Genomic DNA, 23,231 nt, shown 5'->3' on the forward strand with positions numbered 1-23,231 from the left:
GTTCAGTAAGGCTGAATTCACATTAAAAACAACAAAACATTAGAACGTCAAGTTACTGTACTATTCTAGTGATATATGCATGTGCTACTGCCTGATTGGTAGGAAGTTGTTAAAACAACTATCATCAAAATTTTCTAGCAGAAACTTTGCTAAGGTTGTCTGCAATCCATACACGATCAGGCAGGAACTCCATCCACACTGTTACATTGGTAGCTCATTACAACAGATGCTCCCTCCTGGAGGAAAGGTCCTTTCTATAGAAGAATTAATAATACAGACTTACTGCTTTCTTTTTTTCAGGAAGATGTTCCACAATATATGTGATTTAAATAAACATTTAGTGGCAGAAATTCAGCAGCTGCTTAGTTGGGCCTTTAAGTGTATTTTGAGTAAAGCACCCAGCACAGAAAATGGGTTTTCTGTGGAGGTGTGTTGTGAAACGTCAACATTTATGTTGATGGTCATTTTTTTTTTGCTACAGATGTGACAGACAGAGATTAGGCTGAAAAAGGTCAGTCAGTGTGAGTATGTTTTGGAGTAAGTTTGGTTGGTCACTAACACAGCGTCTTGTTCCCCCGTAGCCCACAAGGTCTTCGTCTGAGAGTATCTGTTCTCGACCTGGCTCCAGCATCCCTGGCTCTCCGGGTCACACCATCTATGTGAGTCCCACTCGCCGGCGCCCTCTATCACTCCCCGAGCCCATCGGAGCCATTCACCCTTCAGTCCCAAACGGATTTTGAGGCTGAGGCTGCAGGATCATTTGTCTTATTCCCCTGCAAACATCTATATTTGCCTTGAGTTGTGGATATCTGCTCTCCTTCTACAGACACTTAATTCAATATCTATACACACACAAAATTCAGTATCTATACTCACACAAAAATGAATATAAATCCAATTCAGTAGACATGAGAAGTAGGCCTCACAGCTGAAAGGTTATGGACTTTAGCCTCATATGAAGCTGTATTCGTATGTATTTATGTATTCAAAAGAGCATTACAAGCAAAGGCATACCTAGAAAGTATTAGCTCACATCTGCAGTGTCTTTATCCTCTTTGGTGACCCACGTGAAGTGCTGTAACTCTGTTTGGATGTGATGTAGATCTGTTTGACCCCTAGCCTGACCTTCCTCCTTCCTCTCCACACTCTTTCCCTTTGTCTCTTCATCTGTGTGATCCCTCTCCCTCTTTCCCTCGCCTTCTTCCCTTCTTTCTTTCATCTATTCTCCCTCCAGGCAAAAGTAGACAATGAAATCATTGATTACAGGGACCTAGCAGCCATCCCCAGAGTCAAGGCCATTTATGACATAGAGCGTCCAGACATGATATCCTATGAGTCTCTCCACTCCACCTCCTCTACCCTGGACAGACAGGGCAGACACAGCCCTGGAGAGGTAATGCAAAGCTACTCTCACCTAGCCGGCCAAATGCATGCTTTGACTGTAGTGCTCCAGACGTAACTTGGAAAAGTACTCTCTAATGAGAACTAGTGCACTTTGGTAGTATTGGAGAGCCTAAGAAAATGGATAGTGGCACATAAGACGAGCTGACATTTAAAACATTGTTTCAGAAATTGCAGTTCTACACTTTAATTGGAAGAAAAATAATGGTAAACTCTGTGAACAATTGGCATAAAAAACACTGTGGTCATAGGTTTTTAGGTCAGTTGCTAAAAGCAGTCCCTTCAGGGTTTTGCAATAGCACATTTATGCAAATTCAAGAGATTCTGACGATATTTGCAACAGCTCACAGTTTTGTCCAGTCATTGCACTATTTCAAAAATGTTCAAAAACTGCTTTCACAGTTATTATAAGCGTACAGCTTTATACAGCTATATGTGTGGCAGTCATGCAAGATTCAGATTGGACAATAAATATATGAGTTAAAGACCAAACAAACCACATTAAAGTTGGATGGTAACTCTTGACAACTGACACTGGACATTTAACTCATTAATTTAACATATTTCCACCATACAACTCTAACTTTTTGATTGGTGTTAAGTGCATTAGATGGTTTAGAATTAGAAAGCATTGCTGTATATTCTGAATATGCTTTTATCAAAAACTAACCAAGCTACATCTTAAAATTAGATAAAATTAAATAAATATAGCAGACTGACAATCACAATCACATATCTGTCACGTATGAAAATATTGCTGCAGTATAAAAGAATAAGATAATAAATTGTTGCAAAATCAAGCATTTTGGTCTGCAATAATCACAGAAATGGCTGCAAGATCCTGGTGGGACTGTAAAAGACAGCAGTCCTGTACAACATGTTACTATTCAATCTGTATGCTATACTCCTATTTCAGTTGTTATGGAATAATCTACAGTTCTGTTGATTAATGTAGACGCATTGAACATTTAATTTAGGGTAATTACTAATGTAACGTTGCATAGGTCTAGCCATGTGAGAACCAAATTGGTTTTGTATTATTGAAAACATTGATTCCAAACATTTGAATGGTGATTTCAAACCTTTGAATGGTAATGTAGGTTGACTGTATGGGTAGGTTTATAGCTGATGGCAAATTGGCACATGTTAAGTGTGTACAGACCACGTTTGTGCTGTGATGGTGAAAATTAGGGCTTATATTTTGTTCAGAAGCATGTCTTCTGCAAAAGCTGGTGAAGAACCAGCCTGGAAAGCACATCTTAAAGCCAATATGCTTCACTTTAATGCTTACTAAGAATAATTGTGCATACATGCTGCGTTCATTACGTGTCCATCTGTTGTAGTATGATAGTAGATGCTACAGTACGGTAATAGTCCCCTCTGTCAACAGCCTATGCCGTCCAAGCGGGTGCGTTCCCCTTTACCGGACCTACGTGTAAGTGGGCCTCGGCTCTATAGGGCCCCATAAAGCCCACTCCGCCTGGCCCAGCCACTGCCTGCCCCATCCCCATCCTACAGACCCACACATCCACTCAGCCTCGCCTAGTCAATATCCCACTCCCTGCTGTCCCATGCCAGCTACTGCTCTGTCATTGGACCATCACAGTTGCCAGAATACATAATACATAATGCATTGCTGCTCGAAGAGAACACTGTGGTATGGTCAGGCTTTGAGCAGGTCTGCACACGGCCTGTGTATGCATATGTTTGTGTGTGTATGTGCATGTGCGTGTCTTTGTATTTGTTTCTGTCTATTATAATGTACTGTATAATTTCATGCACTGTACATGTATTATGCGTACATTGTCTTATGTGTACGTCCTTACAGGTGTATGTATGAGAGGAAGGTGTATGGGTTTTTTATTGACTGTGATTCCGTCTCTCACATTAAAACTTGCCGTGCTATATCCGGATCTGCCTGTGCCGTGTCTGTGTATGTACAGCAGTGTCACAGCTCCCCCTGCTGGCCACAGAGAGGGTCACACTGTCCATTCTGTAGTCAGTCAGTCAGTCAGTTAACACAAATTCTGTAGATCTCCAGGCGTAAAGTTGGTAACCACTGTTGTAGTCCATCCATTAATGGAAAATGAACATCTATGAACCGATGCTATTTGGTTGCTGCACGATCTGCAGCACAGCAGTGACACCAACATGATAGGTGCATATATGTGATGTGCAAGTACATGTGTATCAGGCACATCAGCAGGTTTATTTACATTGTCACAGCTGGGTTGGGAGTAGTCCACTAACCAAATATATGCAGCCAATAGTGGTTCTTTGGTCAGAAAAATGACCACTGATAAAGTGATAGAGGATAATGTACAAAACTTTGAATAAAAAAGACTGTATAGTATGTAATTGTACAACTGCAAGGTTGTACAACTGCAAAGTTATTGCAGTTTTGCTAATGGGTGTTTCTGCAACTACCACAGTTTTAAGTCCTGGCGGAAGATTTTTGGATATGTATTTGGATAATTAGCAAGATACAAAATGGTTGTTAAAGATAATAAGATAAGGTCATTTATGAAGCATATTTTGAGTAATAATACCAGTTTTATTATGTCCCATACTTGTAATTTCAACTTTCAATCAACCACCAAAAGAAGTTACTAAATTACAAAATAAACGTCTTTTTAATTGAAACAGCACTATATAAATGCTATATTGTTGTTGCGTCGGCCCCACTATCTTTACAGTGAGACATGAAAAAAATGACCTAATAAAGCCAAACAACCCTACATTTGATGGAAACAAAGTTAGCCAAAGAACACATGCATGTCTGGGAAATCTAATCTTGTTCTTTCTGGATTTACGCAAGGTAAAGAAAAGAAAAGCAAAGTAAATTTCTTTTAATATTTATAACTAATGCATTTTGAATTAACGCTCATGTTAAATTCAAACATATTAGAAGTTCTCTGCCAAAGCTAATGCACAGGCCATGCTTTTTAACATTTATACTAAAAATAGTGTAGAAGTCTTTACCTCAACATATTTTTACTGTAACACTCAGTTGTAGTAAGAACATGTTGCATTAAAGACATTTTCACTGGTTTTCTGAATATTTGGACAGTCAAAACTGGCTGTGGTTTCTGAAACACCCTAATACAGTGTTCAGGTGATAGTGTTAGAAAACGATGGTAGTAACCAGCAGTAACCACAGCCCTCCTTCTTACATTCTCAGAGTACAACAGGTGATCATCCCCCCAGAGGCCATGCCACAGTAAGCTTGTGCAGGACAGATGTAATGCATGCACAGTGACTTAACTAATCAAAAAGCTGCAATTTATAACATCTTAATGACTTCTTAGACTCTTCTAACATGCCCAGTGAGATCTTAATTAACTATTAGCTAGCAGTAATCATGTGATAAATTCCATCTGAACTAATCTACAGTCCCACAATCACATTGTAGAAGTACTAACACATAATTTAGCAAGACTCTGAGAAACGGAGCCTGAAAACAGTGCATCCCCTTAATGAGCCAGAAACAGCTATCAATTATCCTTTCTGTTGTTTTAGCACAAGCAACAAAATCACTAAGCTATTGATTTTCTAGTGTAACACTGGCCAGCTCCGTAGACAAAAGCTCTAACCCTGAAAATGCTTCTGTGTGTTACTTGTTGATACATGTTACTTACTGTGATTCTTTGTAATGTTTTCTTTACTTCCTTAAAACAAAACTTTGCATTAGATTACAGGCCACAGACAGTAGTCCTGTTACCATGTAATATAACATTGTCATATTGATAGTGACACCACGTTTTGTGTCCACGTTCTCAGACCATGCCACAAGATCTTTCCCCTTTGTCAGCACCTCTGTCAGCAGAGACAGTAAGTTAGCAGTGCTTCTTGTATCTTGGACATAGTCGACCAGCAAGGTCACGTCTAATTAAACTCTTACCTTATCCCTTTTATCTCTCTTTCTTGCTGAAGACACTTCTGTCCTTAATTAAACTGCCTTCTGACCCTGAGTGATAAAACTGCAGTAGTAAATGTGTGTGGGTGTGCATTAGCATGCAGACTGCAGGTGTGTTCTGTGTGCCAGTTTGTCTCTCTTTGTGACTTTACAACCGTCAGAAATTCATTGCAGACTGCCTCATCTCTGCTTTTTCTGCCTAACAAAGCTAGCAAACACATACTCAGATGTGGAGTTGTATAAACCAGATCAAATACTATACAACTATGACATGATCCTGCATCGAGGCTTATACTTTCCTATTAATCTGACCATTTCTCGCTTTTGGATCTGCTCTATCACTCCCTCTGTTCTTTCTCCTCTCCCTGAAGCACTGAAATTTAGTCACACTTAGTTTTTCTCCATGTCGTTTTTTTTTTCTTTGCAGTCCCCGAGGACCTTGTCGCCCACCCCCTCTGCTGAGGTTAGAGCCTGCTTCATAATGCACTTTAACAGAGATACGCATTCACACCGCTTTAGGACAGATAAAACCCAGTCTGAACTTTACTGTTTGTTTATTTGTTGGTGCAAATTGTCACTGTCATAAAAAAATGCACCATTTAAAAATACCTGACACCTTTTACATTTTAAAATGAATGGGCCAATAGAAATTTTTAAAATCAAACCAGACAATAACACATTAGATGTGGTGAACACCAGATAGGATAGTAAATGGTATGCACCAGATCTTTACTTATACTGTAATGATACACCACATCCCTTCAGGGGCTCCATAGAATGGAACCTTTTAACCTTTACCTTAGTTCATGTTCCTGGTCTTATTAAGCACAGTCCAATATGTTTTCCCATAAAACGTAATGACTTTTGACCAAATCCACAACACTATGCATCAGGGGAAAAGTAATACTAACCTGTAGAATCATGTTTCTCCCACCACCCCGACCTATTATTGAGCGATAATGTTCAGAGACCTTCCTTGTTATTTAGTTTCACTCAGAAATATGTCACAGCTGCAAGCAGATTTTTAGCTCTAGATTGTCGGATTTCTCACAGTTACATCTACTGAACATGCCACGTTGTGTAAACTCTCACCGTGTCTCTGTACTAGGGCTGCTATGACATGAGAGAGCGCATTATGCAGAGATCTACCAGCCAGGGCTCCATTGGCTCACCCGTGTACAGTCGCCACAACTACATGCCTTCACTGTCCAAATCACCCCAGCACTTTCACAGACCAGGTGAGCGTGACACCCCTAACCTAATTTATACACTTCCTTTCACCAGGACGGTGAGGAAACATTCAGGAGCAGCAGTTTGGTTGGCGTGTGTATCTCTCTCTCTGTCTCTGTACACATGAGCTATCTTTGAGCTGTAGAAGCACTACAAATTATCCATCTCCTTCCAGAGCTTCGCCCTTTCTCGCTTTCCCTCAGCTTCCCTCTTCCCTCTGCCTTTTGTTCATGTGTCTTTCCCCTTGTCTCTTTTTATCCTGTCTCTTCTCCTGTTTCCACTCTTCTTCCTCCTCCTCCTTCTCCTCTTCCTCTGAGCGGCTGGCAGGTATGCTGAAGCTCTGCTCCTCTTTGCGTTCTGGCAACAGCGACAACCGCCCCACTTCCCCTTTCCGACATCACTTCCTCCCCCATAACAAAGGTAAGACCCCTGCTGCTACCCAACCCTTGAAGTACATTCCAGTGTCCTTCCCGAAACACCCAGACCTTCCTCTATACTGTCACAGAAGACTGAGAGATAGAGCTTGTTTCTGGGAAAGTGCTTCAAAGGGGTGTAAATCTCTGACCTCGCAATGATTTGATTAGATTACCATTCTTTTGGAGACAATTCGGTGAATCTCATTGCTATGACCCTGTTTTGATTTGCTTGAATTATATTGGTGTGATTCAGAATTGCTTAAAATGTACACAAACCAAAAGATGAGGAATAATAATACAATGCTAATAAAAACATGAAGCAGTGATTACTAATTGTGTTTGACCTGTATTAAATTGATATATAAATATATATGTATATCGTTGCTGTCGGAAGAAAACCTTGTATCTCCATTTTTACCATTTTTCAATTTTTGACATAATTTGAAAATGCCTGTTACTCTTTACATTGCATGGAAATTTTATGACCAAAGGAACAAAAGAAATGGCCCAGAATTACTTGGAAAAAAACTCTGGTTCCACTGACTTGCATTAGAAGTACAGTTGGTTTTTTCCTTCTCCTGCAAAGTTACCATTTTGGAGATAACAGCGATATGTATGTGTGTGTGTGTGTGTGTGTGTATACATATATATATATATATATATATATATATATATATATATATATATATATATATATATTATTATTTTTTTTTTTTTTTTCTTTTCACAGTCAAAAAGGCTGACTGTACAAGTTTTCACTGTGCTCAAGATTGCTTGAATCTTTTGATGACATTATACACCATAGAGGGTGGAATACCTAAAATCATTGAATTAGCCCATTCTGAAACTTTTTTAACTGTTTGATTATTCCTTGATTCATAGTTTTTGGCAACTCATCCTTGCTCATAAGGAATAGGCCTTTCCTGAATACTTCTCTTACACAAGCATAATTGATAATTGCATCACGTTTGTATTCTTAGTCCTAAATTGCCCAGTCCCAATTTTTTTGCAATATGTTGCAGGCAACAAATTTAAAATGAGCATATCTTACAAAAAACAATAATAAGCTAATAAGATGAAACATTAAATATCTTGTCTTTGTACTGTTTTAATGTAAACACAGGTCAAAGTGAATTTACAAATCACCGCTTTCTGTTTTTATTGGCTGCACAAAACTATTTTGTAAGGTTGAGGTTTAAATTGTTATGATTTATTTCAATCGCTTGTAATTGATAATTGATTAGAATCAATTGCAGACAGTTTCAAACACAATTGAATTCGATATTGAACACATAATCAATATGACTGAAGGAGCTATTTACACAGTAGTGGAATATAAACAATGAAAGCAAAACCACAGTACACCAAGTGTGTTTGAAAATAGGCCAGAGATTTATTTTTGGCAAAATGATTGTAATCCATTGTAATTGATTTTAAAATCACTGCAATTGAATTACACCCCTGTGCTACAGTGATAGCCCTCTAAGCTAGCTGGTTTGTGCTTCTTTCATGGCTGGTCTGTTTTAGGGAGTACAAGTTCTGAACTTGTAACATGGGAATGGCACGTGTACCCTCTGATACTGTTAAGCTGAAGGCTGCATTCAGTCAGCCATTGTTCCACAGCTACATGCAAACTGAGCACTGCTGACTAACCACATGTACTTTGTATAATACACATGTGCCTCTGTCCTTCCTACAGATTCTTTCTGCATAGGTATGTCTTGGCTTTATGGCTGGTACTCTGTTTGTGTGGAGCTTTCTTTTGTGTATGGCAGCTGTGAGGCCACAGCCTCTTGTCTTTTCCCTGTCTCATCACTGGTCTTATTCAGCAGTGTGCTTGTTTGATGTTTAACACATGGTGTGGTCTCCCTCTAACATTCAGTGCTGCATGTTGCACAACTTCTTTTCTGGTTGACCATTTCTAATGCAACAGTAAATTTCTTCTAAATGAAGTACTAATCTTGTGAATGTTATGTCTTCACATCGTCCTTGAGTACAGGAGCATTTTTAGTATTCCAGATATGCTTTGCAAATGTTGAATGCTGAGAGGAGTGTGGCTGTGAAGAATCTGCATGCTGGCTGTCTGTACTGATGCCATTACAGGATGCCATCATACCTCCCTCCTCTACTCTTCCGCTCTCCCTCTCTTCCACATGTCTCTCATGCGGAGTGGACACCCTGTTTCATCACATTCACTCTCCTCTGTTTGTCCATCTCTTTCAATTAGTAAGAACTTATTCCAACATCTCTTTCTTTCTTCCCCTCTTTCTTTCTTCCTTGTTTTCTTCCTCCCACTCTTTCTCCTCTTCTTGTTTGGAGGCACTGAGCCATCGAGTGGCCGCAGTTCCCCCCTTTCCTCCCGGCCGGCCACCCCGACCCTCTCTCTGACCCCTAAACATTTCCACATCCCAGGTAGGAGGAGGAGTGACCACAAGTCCACCTATCACCTCAACTCAGAATCTGTCTGTCTGTCTATCTATCTATCCCATTCTTCTGGCCCACTCCCTTATGTTTTTTTTTCTTCATTTCCCCTCATCTGCTCTTATTTCAATTTATTTTACTCCCTCCAACACACACATTCTTGGGCCCCTCGCTGCAAAGTGAAGTATTATTTATGTGTGTAGTACCATATCTTATCATGTTCATTTCAATTCTGATCATCCACGTTTTCTTGTGACCTTAATATTCATTTCTACTTCATTACTCTACTTCATTGTTTTATTTGAGGTTGTACTGATCTAAGATCTTGTCTTTACTTTTAATTCCAGACCAAGGCATGAACATGTACAGAAAACCACCAATCTACAAACAGCATGGTATGGCTATTGACATTCTTGATTAACCTATTGACATCTCTAACATATAGAAGCTGAACTACATTTACTTTAATAATTCAAATTCTACTTTGGCTTTTGATGCATTTGGTTCTAAATATGCATATCTGGTTATAATTAAGTGAAGCACAATCATGGTATGAGTGAAATAAACAGTTAACATTTAAATGATAAATTAAGTTTGATAGATAAATGATAACTACAACATCCATACCCTGATTTTGTGCTTTCCAAAATACTTATGATATTAATTAACAAAAAAAGAGCAGATTGATGATGTTGTGACATGTCAGAGTGACTGTGTATGAGTGTGTGTGCATTATCTGACCATAATATTTATATGTCCATGTTCGGTCATGTGCATTGACACCATCCCACCATTAACTTTTGGTTGTGGCATATGTGACTACATATCCTGTTTACTCATGTAAGTACAAATTGAAGTGATCAACTCCAATCAAATTAGACTCAGAGAGTTATTTCTGCTATTCTCTGTTCTTTCTTCACTGCCAACTCGCTCATACCCAAAACTAAAAGACCCTCTTTTACTCGTTTCTGGCTGTGCCCTATAAAACACTTACCTTTGCCTTATAATTGCATGGGCCTGCAGAGGCTCGCTAGAATCACTTATAAAGTTTGAGAGCTTGCACTTGCATTCTTTTATTAAATATCTCAGAAAATTTGAATGTAGCAAATATAGCATACTGCTTTTTACACTTCTGTATGAACTACAGTGATGGCCATTAATGTATCGAAGCATGTCACAATCTTCAAAACATTTTTTTAACAACATACTAAACCTGTAATTGTAATAGTAAATTGTGTCCTATACTTTTAAATGTAATCAGACACCCTGAAATATCTTGCTTTCATTGCATTGGCCAGCACTGTATCTGTCTCAAGCTATTATGAGCCAATGACTGATAGTCCAGTTCCCCTAAAATACAAATCCAGATTCAGCTGCCCTGGCAGCGCAAAGCAAGTCTGCCGATGACATCATCAAATCTTCCAAGTTCCCTGCCGCTCATGCTCCCCGGTTGGATGAAACACCAAAGATTGAGACTGACTACTGGCCCTGCCCTCCTTCCCTTGCTGCCCTAGGTAGGCTCCTCCCACTGGCTCCTCCAGAAAGGTCTTCAGACTTCTGCGCAGCCTGTGAAAGCAAAGCCAAAGGAAGCTCTTATTCCTGTGGTCTCATTAATAGATAGAATGATGCTGTATATCTTTTCACTATAGTCCATTGTTTCCCCTCAGCTTTTCCTCAAAGTCAGATACAGTAACTTGCGAGCAGAGGAGATCTTTGCACTAGGCAAAGGTAGGCAGGCACCTAGGGACCTCATGAGCCAAGAGTCCCATAAAAATGCAAATTATAAACTGTACGTGGTGATTTTAAATAACCTATTCCCAAATGTAGATACATTATTTAAAAAGCTGTTATTTCTGTGCAGCTCCTCCCCCCAGCCATGGTAATAATGGGCTAGTCTGTGTTGTAACTACTTTAAAAATAAAAAAATAATAATCCATTACAGGTTATTAATTGCTTTTCTCAAATGAAATGGAATTACATTAAAAGTGGGCAATATGGCAAAATGTAATATCACAATACTTCGGGAAGTTTTTTTTTTTTACAATAAACTGTATTTCACAATATTTATTTTTTCTGACATCTGATAAGTTTAAACAGACAATGTAGTGCCATATTTTAAAAATGCTATCAAAACCTATGAATCCAATTACTTCTATTTAACATCTCACACAATATGTTGCACTAAATCCAATTAAACATGACTATGACTAATGATGTTCTCCTTTTAAACAAACATGCAGTTGGGAAGTGTTTTCCACAATTTCAAAAGCATATTGTGATTTCATGTCATGTTATTTATCATGATAATGAAAATATTGTCATATTGCTCAGATCCAGATTACAGTACTTATTACCTAATGGAAAAAGTAATTGCTACTCATTACTTTACTTTACTCATTACTTTCTCACTATATTGGCAGATAATTTAGCTTGTTTCAAGCTTATTTTTGAGACCAATATACCAACATAGTGAGATAAGTTCATGTTAAAAATTATTTAATTAAAAAATGTTCAGAAATAATCTCATAATATTCTTACAGCAGCTTAAAAATGAGAAATATTACATATATCAACTAGATTTAAAGGTTATTTTGCTTGCTCAGAAATCTTAGACCAATTTATAAATGTGTATCCAGAGGGCCCATTCCCATCTTTCGTCTAGAGACTCAGAATCATTAAGTCTGCCCCTGTGAGGAACGCAGGATGCTAGAGTTGCAGCAGTGGTTCTCAAACAAGTCTTCAGGATCTATCAGACTTTTTGCAGTATCCAGCACCCAACTTACAAATTCTGTATAATTATATCCTTAGAATGTGAGCAAAGCTAGTCATGGTGGTTGTATGTAAAATGCACCATTCCAGAGAAACTTACAGAGTCAGGATTTTTTACAGTGGTGATGATGGGAACCAGGTGTCTGAAGCATCAACTCTAAATGCTTACTCACAGGAAGCCTGAGACATCATTTACAGTAGTTTTAACAGAAGGTATTGTCTTAATGTGTTTTAACACATTTAGCCTGTAGAGTTACATGTTTTAAGATGACATAATACCCAAAGAAAATATACTTTTTAAATAAACACTACATATAAAAACTGTAGGTTCATCAGTATGGATAGTAAATAAACTCTGGTTCCTATCACCACCATTGTAAAGAAATCCAAGTCAATAAGTTTCTGTACAATGTACCATTTAATATCCAACTTCAGAATTCCCTTTTAAAAAACTGATATCTGGTCTTTGAGGCTGGGTTGGAACAAAAACATGGAATATTGGTTAGACCATATTGGCTGGTTCAGGATAGCTGGGTAGGGGAATATACTGTTAGAGTATATATTGTATACTTAGTTAGAAAATATAGTGTAAATAATGAATTATCATAAATCATCTACAGCCACCAATCAGCCTTTACTTCATAATTCAGACCAATCATGTTTTTTCAGTTTTTAATCACAATATGTTTACTTTCCATCATTTATTTTTGTCACTATGTGTGACAAAGACAGGCTTGGGTGCAACGAGTGAAAGTGACGCAGATGATGACGATGTGAACTGATGATGCATCGTGTTTGTTTTGTTTGATATTCATGTGGGATTGTTGACCCTGGCAGGCTCAGATGTGAGGAGCCGCTCACGAGATGAAGACGAGGAGGAGCATCTGAAGCGCAGACATCTCCAAGAAGAACATCTCAGCAAGGTCAGAAGTCACCACCACTATAGATTAATTAAAATAATAGAGTCCTGATCACAACCAGACAAGATTATGCTATAGTGAGTATGTAATGCACTGGATCCTCACAGTGGACAGTAAAAATTGAAGACTGTAATGGTTTTGACACCTCTCTCTACTACAGATCCAGTCTGGTCTGGGGAAGCTCATTCTGAAGGAGGAGATGGAGAAAGAGATGAACAGGGAAAGATATGCCCGCACTCTGACCACTCAGCGCTATGACTCTCAGCACACCAACTGCACTGCGGGTACTGCACTACTTTATTAGTGCTTCTAACTTCTGCTAGTAACTCCTGCACTGTTAAACTTAATGATTATTGCTTCTCCTTCAGATCCCAGCTGTCCAACATCCAAAACCTCCTCACTGCCGGGATATGGAAGGAATGGCCTCCATCGGGTAAGCAACTGTGTAAGCATCTGGACTGAGGTGCCATTTGGCTGTCTATGAAAAGTCTTAAGCTACACTGTATTTCCAATATTATCTGCCAGTTTTAATTTGTACTTTAAATTGCATCTATTGCTGACACAAGCAGTCAGTCCTGCTCACAGAGCTTGCATCACCACAGAAAAGTAGGACAGCACTAATATGGGATGCTGATACAAGTACTTACAAATGATAGAAACTTGAACTACATCTATCTTGATTAGCGTTACAGAGAAATATAACATGGTAATGCTTTCTTTTCAGTGCCTAATTGCTTGGAAAATTATTTTGGGCAATTATTTTGGGTAACATAATAACTTCCAAGTCAGTCTTACTAAATTACACTGACATGCACAACAAGTTCTAGGTATTAACTGGGAAATGTTTAGTGCAAACTAGTCATTGTGGAGAAAAGGTAGCAGGTAGTGATATGATGTAAAACGGATTGTACACAAATAAAGTGTAACGTTCACAGAATCGCATACGAGCGTGGATAATAGACAAGAGTGATTTAATGTCTATAAATCAACAGTTGTCAAAAAAGGGCAAAACAGAAACAAAGTCGAAGTCCAGGTCAAGGTCAAAGAAGCACAGATCCAACAAACACTACCAAAGGTACAAAAGGGTAAGGCAGAAGTCAAAAGTCAGCAAATGGATCCAAAGGTCAAAACACACAGGAACAAACAAAACAATCAGAAAATGCTCAGTAGGTCTCAAAGAAACAATACTTCGCAATGAACTACCTAAAAGCCCGGGCTTAAGTACTCTGTGCTAAGAGTCATGTGATAAACAACACAGGTGAACCATATCAATAATCAGGAGACTGTGATCGTGTAACGTGGAGCGAGGAGGCGGACGCATACGCTGAGATAAGCGACTTTTATTATGGGCAAATCCAGGGTCATGGTCGAAACGGTCCAGGTTCAAACAGCTGATACGGAGAGCAGGAGGGACAGACATGACAAAATTAACACAAAACTTCAAACAAGAACCAAACACCACAAGAATACAATACAGCCAACTCATCAAACACGATCAAACAAAGACCAGCACTAGACTAAGGAAAACACAGGGCTTAAATAAGGGAGGGCTAACGAGGGTCAGGTGGGAAACAGGTTGTAACAATCAGGGGTGGACTAGACAACAAGGGCGCTGGACTGAACCAAAATAAATGCACATGGATGAAAAAATAAACAAAAAGCACATGGACAGGACTGGGAGGGGCCAATCGTGACAGATCGCTGATAGGAGCGTTCGTGTGAGTTTGAAGTCATGTGAGAATCCCAAGTATCCTGGGAAATGGCGTTCTCTTGCAACTGTTCAGTCATCTGATCTCCCAGAACATCTGGGGGATGGAGTTTGTTTCCTCCATAGGAGGTTCCTAATGCGTGACATAAAGTACATAGTCTTGCATGTACCTGTTTGTTATCTATGAACACAAAATCTGGGCCGTAAAAGAAAGTTCTTACCAGTAACTTCAAAAAACTATCTTTGTATTTTGTGTTGTCATTTTACACATTTTCTATTTACCACATTGTTAATCTGTTTAGCAGATGGTTTAGCACAGTAGCACAACAGCTCCTAAACATTCTGCTCTTGTGGAGTATAATAAATACATAATAAATACAGCATCACATTTATGTGTCTGAAATATTAGCCAAATCCATTCTTTTGTCCGATGATTCTCCCTATAGAAAAGCATTGCCAATAAAATGAGACTCGTGATCCAAAGGTCACCATGTCTAATGCCAGGCATCAGCCAAAGGGCTATAAAGCCTCCCAGCACTGGGCTCTGGAGCAGTGGAACTGTTTTCTTGAGTGGTCGAGCACCATCCATTACCCTGGAGATGGTTGGAGTGGCGCTGATCCTGATTCAGAGCTAATAAGCCAACACCAGTACCTGACCTCACTAATGCTCTTGTGGCTAAATGCAATCAAATCCTCACAGCAATGTTCCAATGCCTAGTGTAAAGCCTTCCTAGAAGAGCAGAGCCTGTTACTGGAACAAAAGCAGGGACAAACTCTCACTTAATACCCTTGAAGATGGACGATAACTTATTTACTTATTTTGGACATATAGGTTTACAGTAGGAGTTTGCATGTTCTCCCCGTGTCTGTGTGGGTTTCCTCTGGGTGTAAGGGGGGGCGAGGAGGCGGATGCACACGCTGAGATAAGCGAGATTTATTATGGGCAAATCCAGGGTCGTGGTCAGAACAGTCCAGGGTCAATGAGCCGACACGTACAGATTTAGGGTAGGACATGACAAGAACCAACACAAACAAAGACCAGGTACAAAGATACAATGATACAAAGACTGGCAAACGCAAGGGGCAAACACAGGGCTTAAATACACGGAACAATGAGGGACAGGTGAATACAATCAAAGACATGCAGTCAGGTCGATTGGACGTGCTAAAATGCCCCTAGGTGTGAGTGTGTGAGTGACTGTCTGTGTCTGTCTGTCTGCCCTGCGATGGACTGGCGACCCATCCAGGGTGTATCCTGCCTTCCGCCCGAAGACTGCTGGGATAGGCTCCAGCACCCCCCGCGACCCTGACGGAGAAGCGGCTTAGAAAATGGATGCATGGATGGATGGGTTTACAGTAGTTCATCTTTTGGAAGTTTGCTGTTCTGCAGTGGGCCCTGAAAACACAGTGGAGCTTATCATGTTCACTCTTACCATTCCACAGTGCACCCCTATAGATAGTGTAAACATGAAACACATAGTTTTACAACATTGTTCATAAAGGAAAAAGTGTTATTCTAAGGAACAGTGTTTCCAGTATCATTAATTTATGTCTTTGGCTTTTATTTCCAGCCCCAGTCCACAGAATTTTCTCAGTATAACAGTTATGGAGATGTCTGCGGAGGTCAGAGAGGTATCTGCCTATTACAGACATTAAATTATTGCTATACGCATTCCTGTTTCTGAATATATAGTATAAATATGCTCTAAATCTTCTTCCTCTCTCTTCTGTTATGCAGATTTCAAGGTACGTGAGTCTTATGGCACACCTTAGCCCGATCAGCTGCAATGCGCATGCATGTCAGCCATCATGCACAAGAATGTGGAGCCATGCTACATGTGACTGGAATGCCACTCACACCCTGCTACGCTTGTGTCTGAGTTTAAAAAAAAAAAAAAAAGAGTTGCGCAAAGGGGGAGAGCATAGACAGAGGGGTTTCATCCTTAAATGAGCTCATCCTGAGTAGTCTTCATGTAGCCATAGTTATGTTCAGCCTAATCAGAATCATGAGTAGAGTACTTTAAATCACACTCCCTCCTCAGAACGAAGCAGGTGTTTTGCATTAGATGTGAACTCTTTCCCAGGATTTCTGATTCCAGTGAATCCAGTTTTGCTTTCTTTTTTTTAAGCATTTGCATCACATGTTTGTGTTCTGTTCTGTAGCCCATCCAAGATGGCCAGGTCCCCATAAGCAGAATGGACAGGGGATTGTCAATGCCTAATATGTTGGAACATAAAGCAAGTATCCCACATCTTTTTTTTATTTTTTTTATTTTGTGAGAATTCCGTTTCTCCTCTCTTTTCCATTTTGTGAGTGCTCCCTCGTGTTCAATAAATATCCCCCCTCTCAAAGCCCAGGTTATTCATTGCAGTCAGTGAGGTTATTTTTGGCACAGCCTCAGAGGCCATAGGCGGTGGGAGAAGGCTGAAGATTTGCGCTGCTTGCATTCCTTCTAGTGCTATGAAATGATGTAATGATATGCTTTACTATGTCTGAGCTATGCACATTTTTCCAGATCGTTGATCCTTCTGGTTTTCCTAAATCTGGCTGAACGAGGCTTAACAGCTGCATGTTCCTGGTTTCTTTAAAGGTGCTGCTGTAGTAACCACAATCCTAACTTGATCATTCAGTGTTCTCCATTACTCTTTGTGTTAGCTGTAGGATTTGTACTCCTCATCAAGAGTTTTATTCAGAATGACATAGGTGGATCATTCCTTCTCTTTTCATTTAGACGTTATGCATTTGATAACACGTTTTATTTTCTCATTTGGCCATTTTCATTCAATTATCTTTATCTCACTAGGTTTGTGCTCTTGTTTTGGAAGTGATATGAGACCACTATTTGATCGAACACACAAAATGCATTCACACATGTTTGCGCCCCCTCCCTGTTCTCTCCCCCGTTCCCTACAGTGTCACCGCCAGCATTTTTCACCCCTCCCTCTATCTGTCTCTGTCTGTGCAGTGTAGATGTTTGTCTGTTTGTGGTGCGTGTTGTCAGAATGCAATGTGCATACACTGTTCTTTCTTTCACGGTTGCTTTCATTGATTCATTGTGTTTGGCAAATGCCTTGCAAAGCATTCTCCATAACAACACAATCCCTCCTTTTGTAAAGGTGTATCCATATGAAATGCTCACTGTCACCAACAGAGGGCGTGCTAAGCTCCCGAAGGACGTGGACAGGACGAGGCTGGAGGTAATTAACTCTTAAAAGTTGTTAGGCGCACGCTGTGTGGTGGCGTGGGAGTCTGCTAAGTTGACACTCTGCTTCCCAGCCTTCCAGTCCTTCGTTTTCCCTTACTTCGTCTCAACGTCTACTTCTTTCTCTCCCCAGCGTCATTTGGCACCTGAAGTTTTCTTTGACATCTTTGGAATGGAGATCCAAGAGTTTGACAGACTTCCCCTGTGGAAGCGCAATGACATGAAGAAGAAGGCCAAGCTCTTCTAGCCAGGAATCTGCATGTTTTAATTTATCAGCCACTCCAATAATGTATTATAGATATAGTCTTCTGATTTTCTTTTCCTTTATTATTATTTTATTCCTTTTATTTTTGCTTTTTTTGGTTTGCTTTCCAACAGTCTGCTAACACACAGACATAATTTATCTCCTTTTTGCTTCAAGATAACAACTACCCCCTTTTTTGCCCTGGATGCAGAGTTTTCATTTAGGTGGAACTTTGGTTAGGACTGAAATACAGTGGAATTTAACCCTTTGAGGGGAGGACAGAGGAGTAAAGAGAGGCCAATCTCTGTACTCTCATTAAAACTGCCTTCAGAGCAAAAGTTTTCTCTTCTTCCACTCCTTCCTTCCCATCTCATAAAACAGGACTGTAATTTTTGGGGTGGAAAAGGGGTGGGGGCTGAAGTCTATCGGCAGGGTTCTTCCTCTAAAAAGGCTATTAAGGTGTTGGAGGCACAAGAGTTCCAGCAGCCCCCTGCTGGTGTGGTCCTAATAAGGGCCTTGATGTGCATTAACAGGGGGAAGTGAGAGCTACTGTGCAGAGCTGAAGATGACAGACCCGGGTCCTGCCTGCAGGGGAGAGAAAGGTCTGGGTTTTGGCTCTGGAACACATTAGAGCCTGTAGAGACTCTGAGATGTGTCAGCTGTGGCTTACTTCCCTGCCATCTCCTCTTAAGCCTTGAGGCCTCGTATAATCTTGCCATATACGAAATGCTCCTGAGCTGGATGCTCTTTCTCTAGCCTTTAAGTCCCATCTCCTATTTTTTTAACTTATAAAAAGCTAATATCGTATTTGACAGGCAGGTGAGGTGGTGGTGGTGAAAGCTTAGGAAGTTAAAGCCTACTGCTTGCTCCCTCCTTAAAACATGAAGGGGAATGTCCACCACAAGAGGTCAGGCTTGTGTTGTATATACGGAGGGGGAATAGAGATGTTCTCTGCTTAATTCCCTCCAGAGTACCACCGAATTTGACAATCCTCTCCTTTTGACCACTATCAAAACTGCAATATATATCTTTTAACAGCATATCACTTTGATTAAAGCTAAATTTGAAAAGTCTTTGATATTGACTGCTTTTTATAAAGCTGAAATATTACAAACTGCCACTGTGTTGCTGGAGTATTGATGGAGCTGTAGCCATAGCATATGTGCCAGAAGTAGGTTTGATATCAGGGCCCTATCTGCCATTCCGTTTAAAGCTGCCGGACGATGCCGTTCCCATAGACACTGGGTGTGCTTGCTGTAGTGTTATGGGCTGAGGCTGATCTTTATTCCCAGGAGTGTCCTGTGATGCTAACAGGGTTACTGACTTTGGACTGGGAAATAAAAAAAAAAAACATAGTTTTATAATATCACACAACACATATGATGAAACTCTTAGAATCCAAGCTATTTCACATGTACAATGAATGAAGAAAAGTTGGTTTTGATACCCATGCTGTGTTCCTCGCCCTTTTCTGTCTTTTATGAAGGAAAGATTTGATGACAATGATGTAAAATCTCAACTGAGTAATAAAACTCTGCTTCAGATATTCATATTAATATTGATTTTTTTGGTCTGTCGGCACGGTTGCATAGAAGCATTAAACAGTACATCACTGCTGTCAGGAGAAAACATTGTATCCGTTTTTCAGTTTTTGACATAATTTGAATATTCCTCTTTAGACCAAACAAAAACAGCCCAAAATGACTTGGAAAAATGACATTAAAAGTTTTTTCCCCTTTTCCTGTAAAGTTGCAATTTTGGAGATGCAAGATTTTCTTCCAACAACAGCGATATGCACACACTGCCCACTTTATTAGAAACATGTACCGTGTACTTCGACTCAGTGGCCACTTCATGAGGTCCATCTATGGTACTGTGCAAAAGTCAGAGACCACCTTTTGATTTATTTAATTTCCAATCAATACTGCCAATAAGGACAAGCGGAAGCCATATGTTTATCAGGAATTTACACCGATTGTAAAGATTGACCAAATGAATATAATTTTATTTTTTTAGGTTCACGCCTTTTTTCTAAGAAATCTGCAAGACTATTTTTCACCAAAGTTCAGTCTTGGAAGTTGTTTTTTCTGTACAAATTTAGATTCATCCATGCATAAAATCTTACTATATGTCTCAGCTATCCAGTTTCTGGCTTAAATTTTCAATTTTTCTGTCCTGTTTCCTTTTCTGAGTAACAGTGTCTTGACAGCCACACATCCTTTTAGATCTATAGTGGTAAACTGTCTTCTCACAGTGGCAGGGTGGACAGATATAGCTGTGGATTTTTGAATAACTGAATAAAGAGTGGAGATTGATCTTCTTCTCTCTCTCAAAGAGGAAGCTTTTACCATTTATGTGAAATTGACAGTTTTGGTGGTTACCAGGTCTCGTTTTCTCTGTATCTTTTAACATTTTTTAACTGTCGTTTTGAAAATATGTGTTTTTTCACTTATTTTCATTTGACTTCCCTCATATGCATGTGGATTATTTTACATTTAATCCCACAGAAATATCTCCTTAAAGAAATCTTTAGAATAGATTGTACATAATGATAATTTTGACAAGAATTTAAATAAATAAAGAGCAGTCTCTGACTTTTCCATAGTACTACATTGTAGGTCTAATAGGTAGATGTCTAGTCACTACCTGTTGTCATGCACATTTTTCCTACCCCATTGATCAGTGGTCAATTGCTGCTGACCAGATAACATTTGGGTAGTGAAGTATTCTCAGTACTACAGCGACACTGACATACTAGTGTGTGTGGTGCTCTTATGATTGCGTCAGGCACAGTGTCATTGCTTTGGTTTTTACACATGTGAGTGTACAGAGTGGTCTACTAACCAAAGACATGTGACCCACAGCAATTCTGTGGTCAGAAACTGACCATTTATGAAGGGCTGGAGGATGACTAAGACAAACTGTGCATGAGCAGATGGGCTACACTGTCTAAACTCTTTCCACCAAGGTAGACCTACATGCTAGCTGTTTCCAATAAAATGGCCAATGTGTCTATATTTGTAAAAGGTGTGCGAACATTCTGTGTTAATGTGATTTCTATATGGCATGTGGTCACACCCTTCTCAACAGAACACTTCTCCCTGGTCCTGCAGGCATTCGACCTCTTCCTCATCCTAAGCTGTTTCACACAGAGTTTGGCTGTGGTAGAGTGTTTATTAGTGTGTCTATCATTGGTGTGGCATGGTTTTGACAACCAGGAGGGCAGTCCAGTTATTCCTTTCTCTAGTTCAGTAACCTAGGCTCACATTGGACTCTGCTGCTTTGCCTTATTCACATTGTACCACTGATGCTAAGTTCAAGTCTTCCACGGCACTCCTGCTGCTAGCTAATAAAATGTATGTTCCACATATCAGAACTATAATTATTTCCATAACCATTATTTATATAAGTTCCTGCATTCTAATGATATGCACAAAAGCTAACTGAGTGCTAGTTGCTCCCCCTTATGGAGAACCATCAGCCTATTGAACATAAAGGTGTTACAAGCCAGGTACAGTATCTCACAAAAGTGAGTATACCTCTCACATTAATTAATGTCTAAATAGCAGGCAACACAGGTGAGTACACCTCACGGTGGACAAATTGTGCCCAATTGTGTCGTTGTCTCTCCATGGTGTCATGTGACTTGTTAGCGTTACAAGGTTCCAGGTGTGAATGGGGAGCAGGGCTGTTCAATTTGGTGTTTTGGGCACAATTCGCTCATACTGACCGCTGGATATTCAACATGGCAAAGAACTCTCTGAGGATGTGAGAAATAGAATTGTTGCTCTCCACAAAGATGGCCTAGGCTATAAGAAGATTGCTAACACCTTTGAACTGAGCTATAGCACGGTGGCCAAGGTCATACAACAGTTTTCCAGGACAGGTTCCACTCGGAACAGGCCTCGCCAGGATTGACCAAAGAAGTTGAGTCCACATTTTCGGCGTCATATCCAGAGGTTGGCTTAAAAAAATAGAGGCATGAGTGCTTCCAGCATTGCTGCATAGGTTGAAGAAGAGGGAGGACAGCCTGTCAATACTCTGACCATACACCGCACACAGTTTGCTGAAGACAAGCAGTCCAAGAACATGGATTACTGGAACCATGTCCTGTGGTATGACGAGAACAAGATAAACTTGTTTGGCTCAGATGGTGTCCTGCATGTGTGGTGGCACCCTGGTGAGGAGTACCAAGACAACTCTCTCTTGCCTACAGTAAAGCATGGTGGTGGTAGCATCATGGTCTGGAGCTGCATGAATGCTGCCGGAACTAGGATGCTGTCATTCACTAGGGGAATCATGAATTCCAACATGTACTGTGACATTCTGAAGCAGAGCATGATCCCCTCCCTTCGGAAACTGAGCCACATGGCAGTTTTCCGACTGCCATGCAACCCCAAACACACCTCCAAGATGACAACTGCTGTGCTGAAGGTAAAGGTGATGGATTGGCCAGGTATGTCTCCAGACCTAAACCTAATTGAGCACCTGTGGGGCATCCTCATATGAAAGAAGGTGGAGTGCAAGGTGTCTAACATTCACCAGCTCCTTGATGTCATCATGGAGGAGTGGAGGACTCCAGTAGCAACCTGTGCAGCTCTGGTGAATTCCATGCCTAAGAGGGTTAAAGCAGTGCTAGATAATAATGGTGGTCACACAAAACATTGACACTTTGAGCACAATTTGGACACGTTCTATTTAGACTATTTAGACATTAATGGCTGTGTGTTATTTGCAGAGGACAGTAAATCGATATTGCTATATAAGCTGTACACTGACTACTTTAAGTTATATCCTAGTTTCATTTCTATAGCATTGTCCCAGGAAAAGATAAAATATTTGCAGAAATGTGAGGGGTGAGATACTGTACATGTTAAAACATACATGCAAAATTGATTTATAAGCTAATTGTTTTATAGATGTTATGCATTTAAAAAGACAAATTAAATCACTTTTTAGTGCACAGCATTAGGGAAAATATTACATTTAGGCCAGTAAATTAT

General features: G+C 39.9%; 1 protein-coding gene across 48 annotated transcripts in view; it reads left to right on the top strand.

Moving 5' to 3' along the window:
- ablim1b (actin binding LIM protein 1b) overlaps positions 1 to 19,780 on the top strand; it is a 100,470-nt gene extending 80,690 nt beyond the window's left edge. For 6 of the 48 annotated variants that reach the window (XM_017695988.2, XM_017695990.2, XM_017695968.2 and 3 more), the window contains 19 exons: positions 582 to 659; positions 1,235 to 1,393; positions 4,583 to 4,621; positions 5,182 to 5,232; positions 5,745 to 5,780; positions 6,426 to 6,555; positions 6,875 to 6,967; positions 8,663 to 8,677; positions 9,283 to 9,375; positions 9,732 to 9,779; positions 10,752 to 10,898; positions 12,991 to 13,076; positions 13,234 to 13,357; positions 13,442 to 13,518; positions 16,353 to 16,413; positions 16,520 to 16,527; positions 16,945 to 17,019; positions 17,899 to 17,979; positions 18,118 to 19,780. In XM_017695988.2, the coding sequence (XP_017551477.1) occupies positions 582 to 659; positions 1,235 to 1,393; positions 4,583 to 4,621; positions 5,182 to 5,232; positions 5,745 to 5,780; positions 6,426 to 6,555; positions 6,875 to 6,967; positions 8,663 to 8,677; positions 9,283 to 9,375; positions 9,732 to 9,779; positions 10,752 to 10,898; positions 12,991 to 13,076; positions 13,234 to 13,357; positions 13,442 to 13,518; positions 16,353 to 16,413; positions 16,520 to 16,527; positions 16,945 to 17,019; positions 17,899 to 17,979; positions 18,118 to 18,231 (1,515 nt within the window). In that variant the 3' untranslated portion in view covers positions 18,232 to 19,780. The remainder of the gene's footprint in view (positions 1 to 581; positions 660 to 1,234; positions 1,394 to 4,582; positions 4,622 to 5,181; positions 5,233 to 5,744; positions 5,781 to 6,425; positions 6,556 to 6,874; positions 6,968 to 8,662; positions 8,678 to 9,282; positions 9,376 to 9,731; positions 9,780 to 10,751; positions 10,899 to 12,990; positions 13,077 to 13,233; positions 13,358 to 13,441; positions 13,519 to 16,352; positions 16,414 to 16,519; positions 16,528 to 16,944; positions 17,020 to 17,898; positions 17,980 to 18,117) is intronic. The other 42 variants (XM_017695970.2, XM_017695998.2, XM_037544026.1 and 39 more) reach the window with 34 other exon arrangements.
- The last annotated feature ends 3,451 nt before the right edge of the window (positions 19,781 to 23,231 follow it).

Source organism: Pygocentrus nattereri, chromosome 13 (assembly GCF_015220715.1).
Source record: "Pygocentrus nattereri isolate fPygNat1 chromosome 13, fPygNat1.pri, whole genome shotgun sequence".
NCBI classification, from domain to species: domain Eukaryota; kingdom Metazoa; phylum Chordata; class Actinopteri; order Characiformes; family Serrasalmidae; genus Pygocentrus; species Pygocentrus nattereri.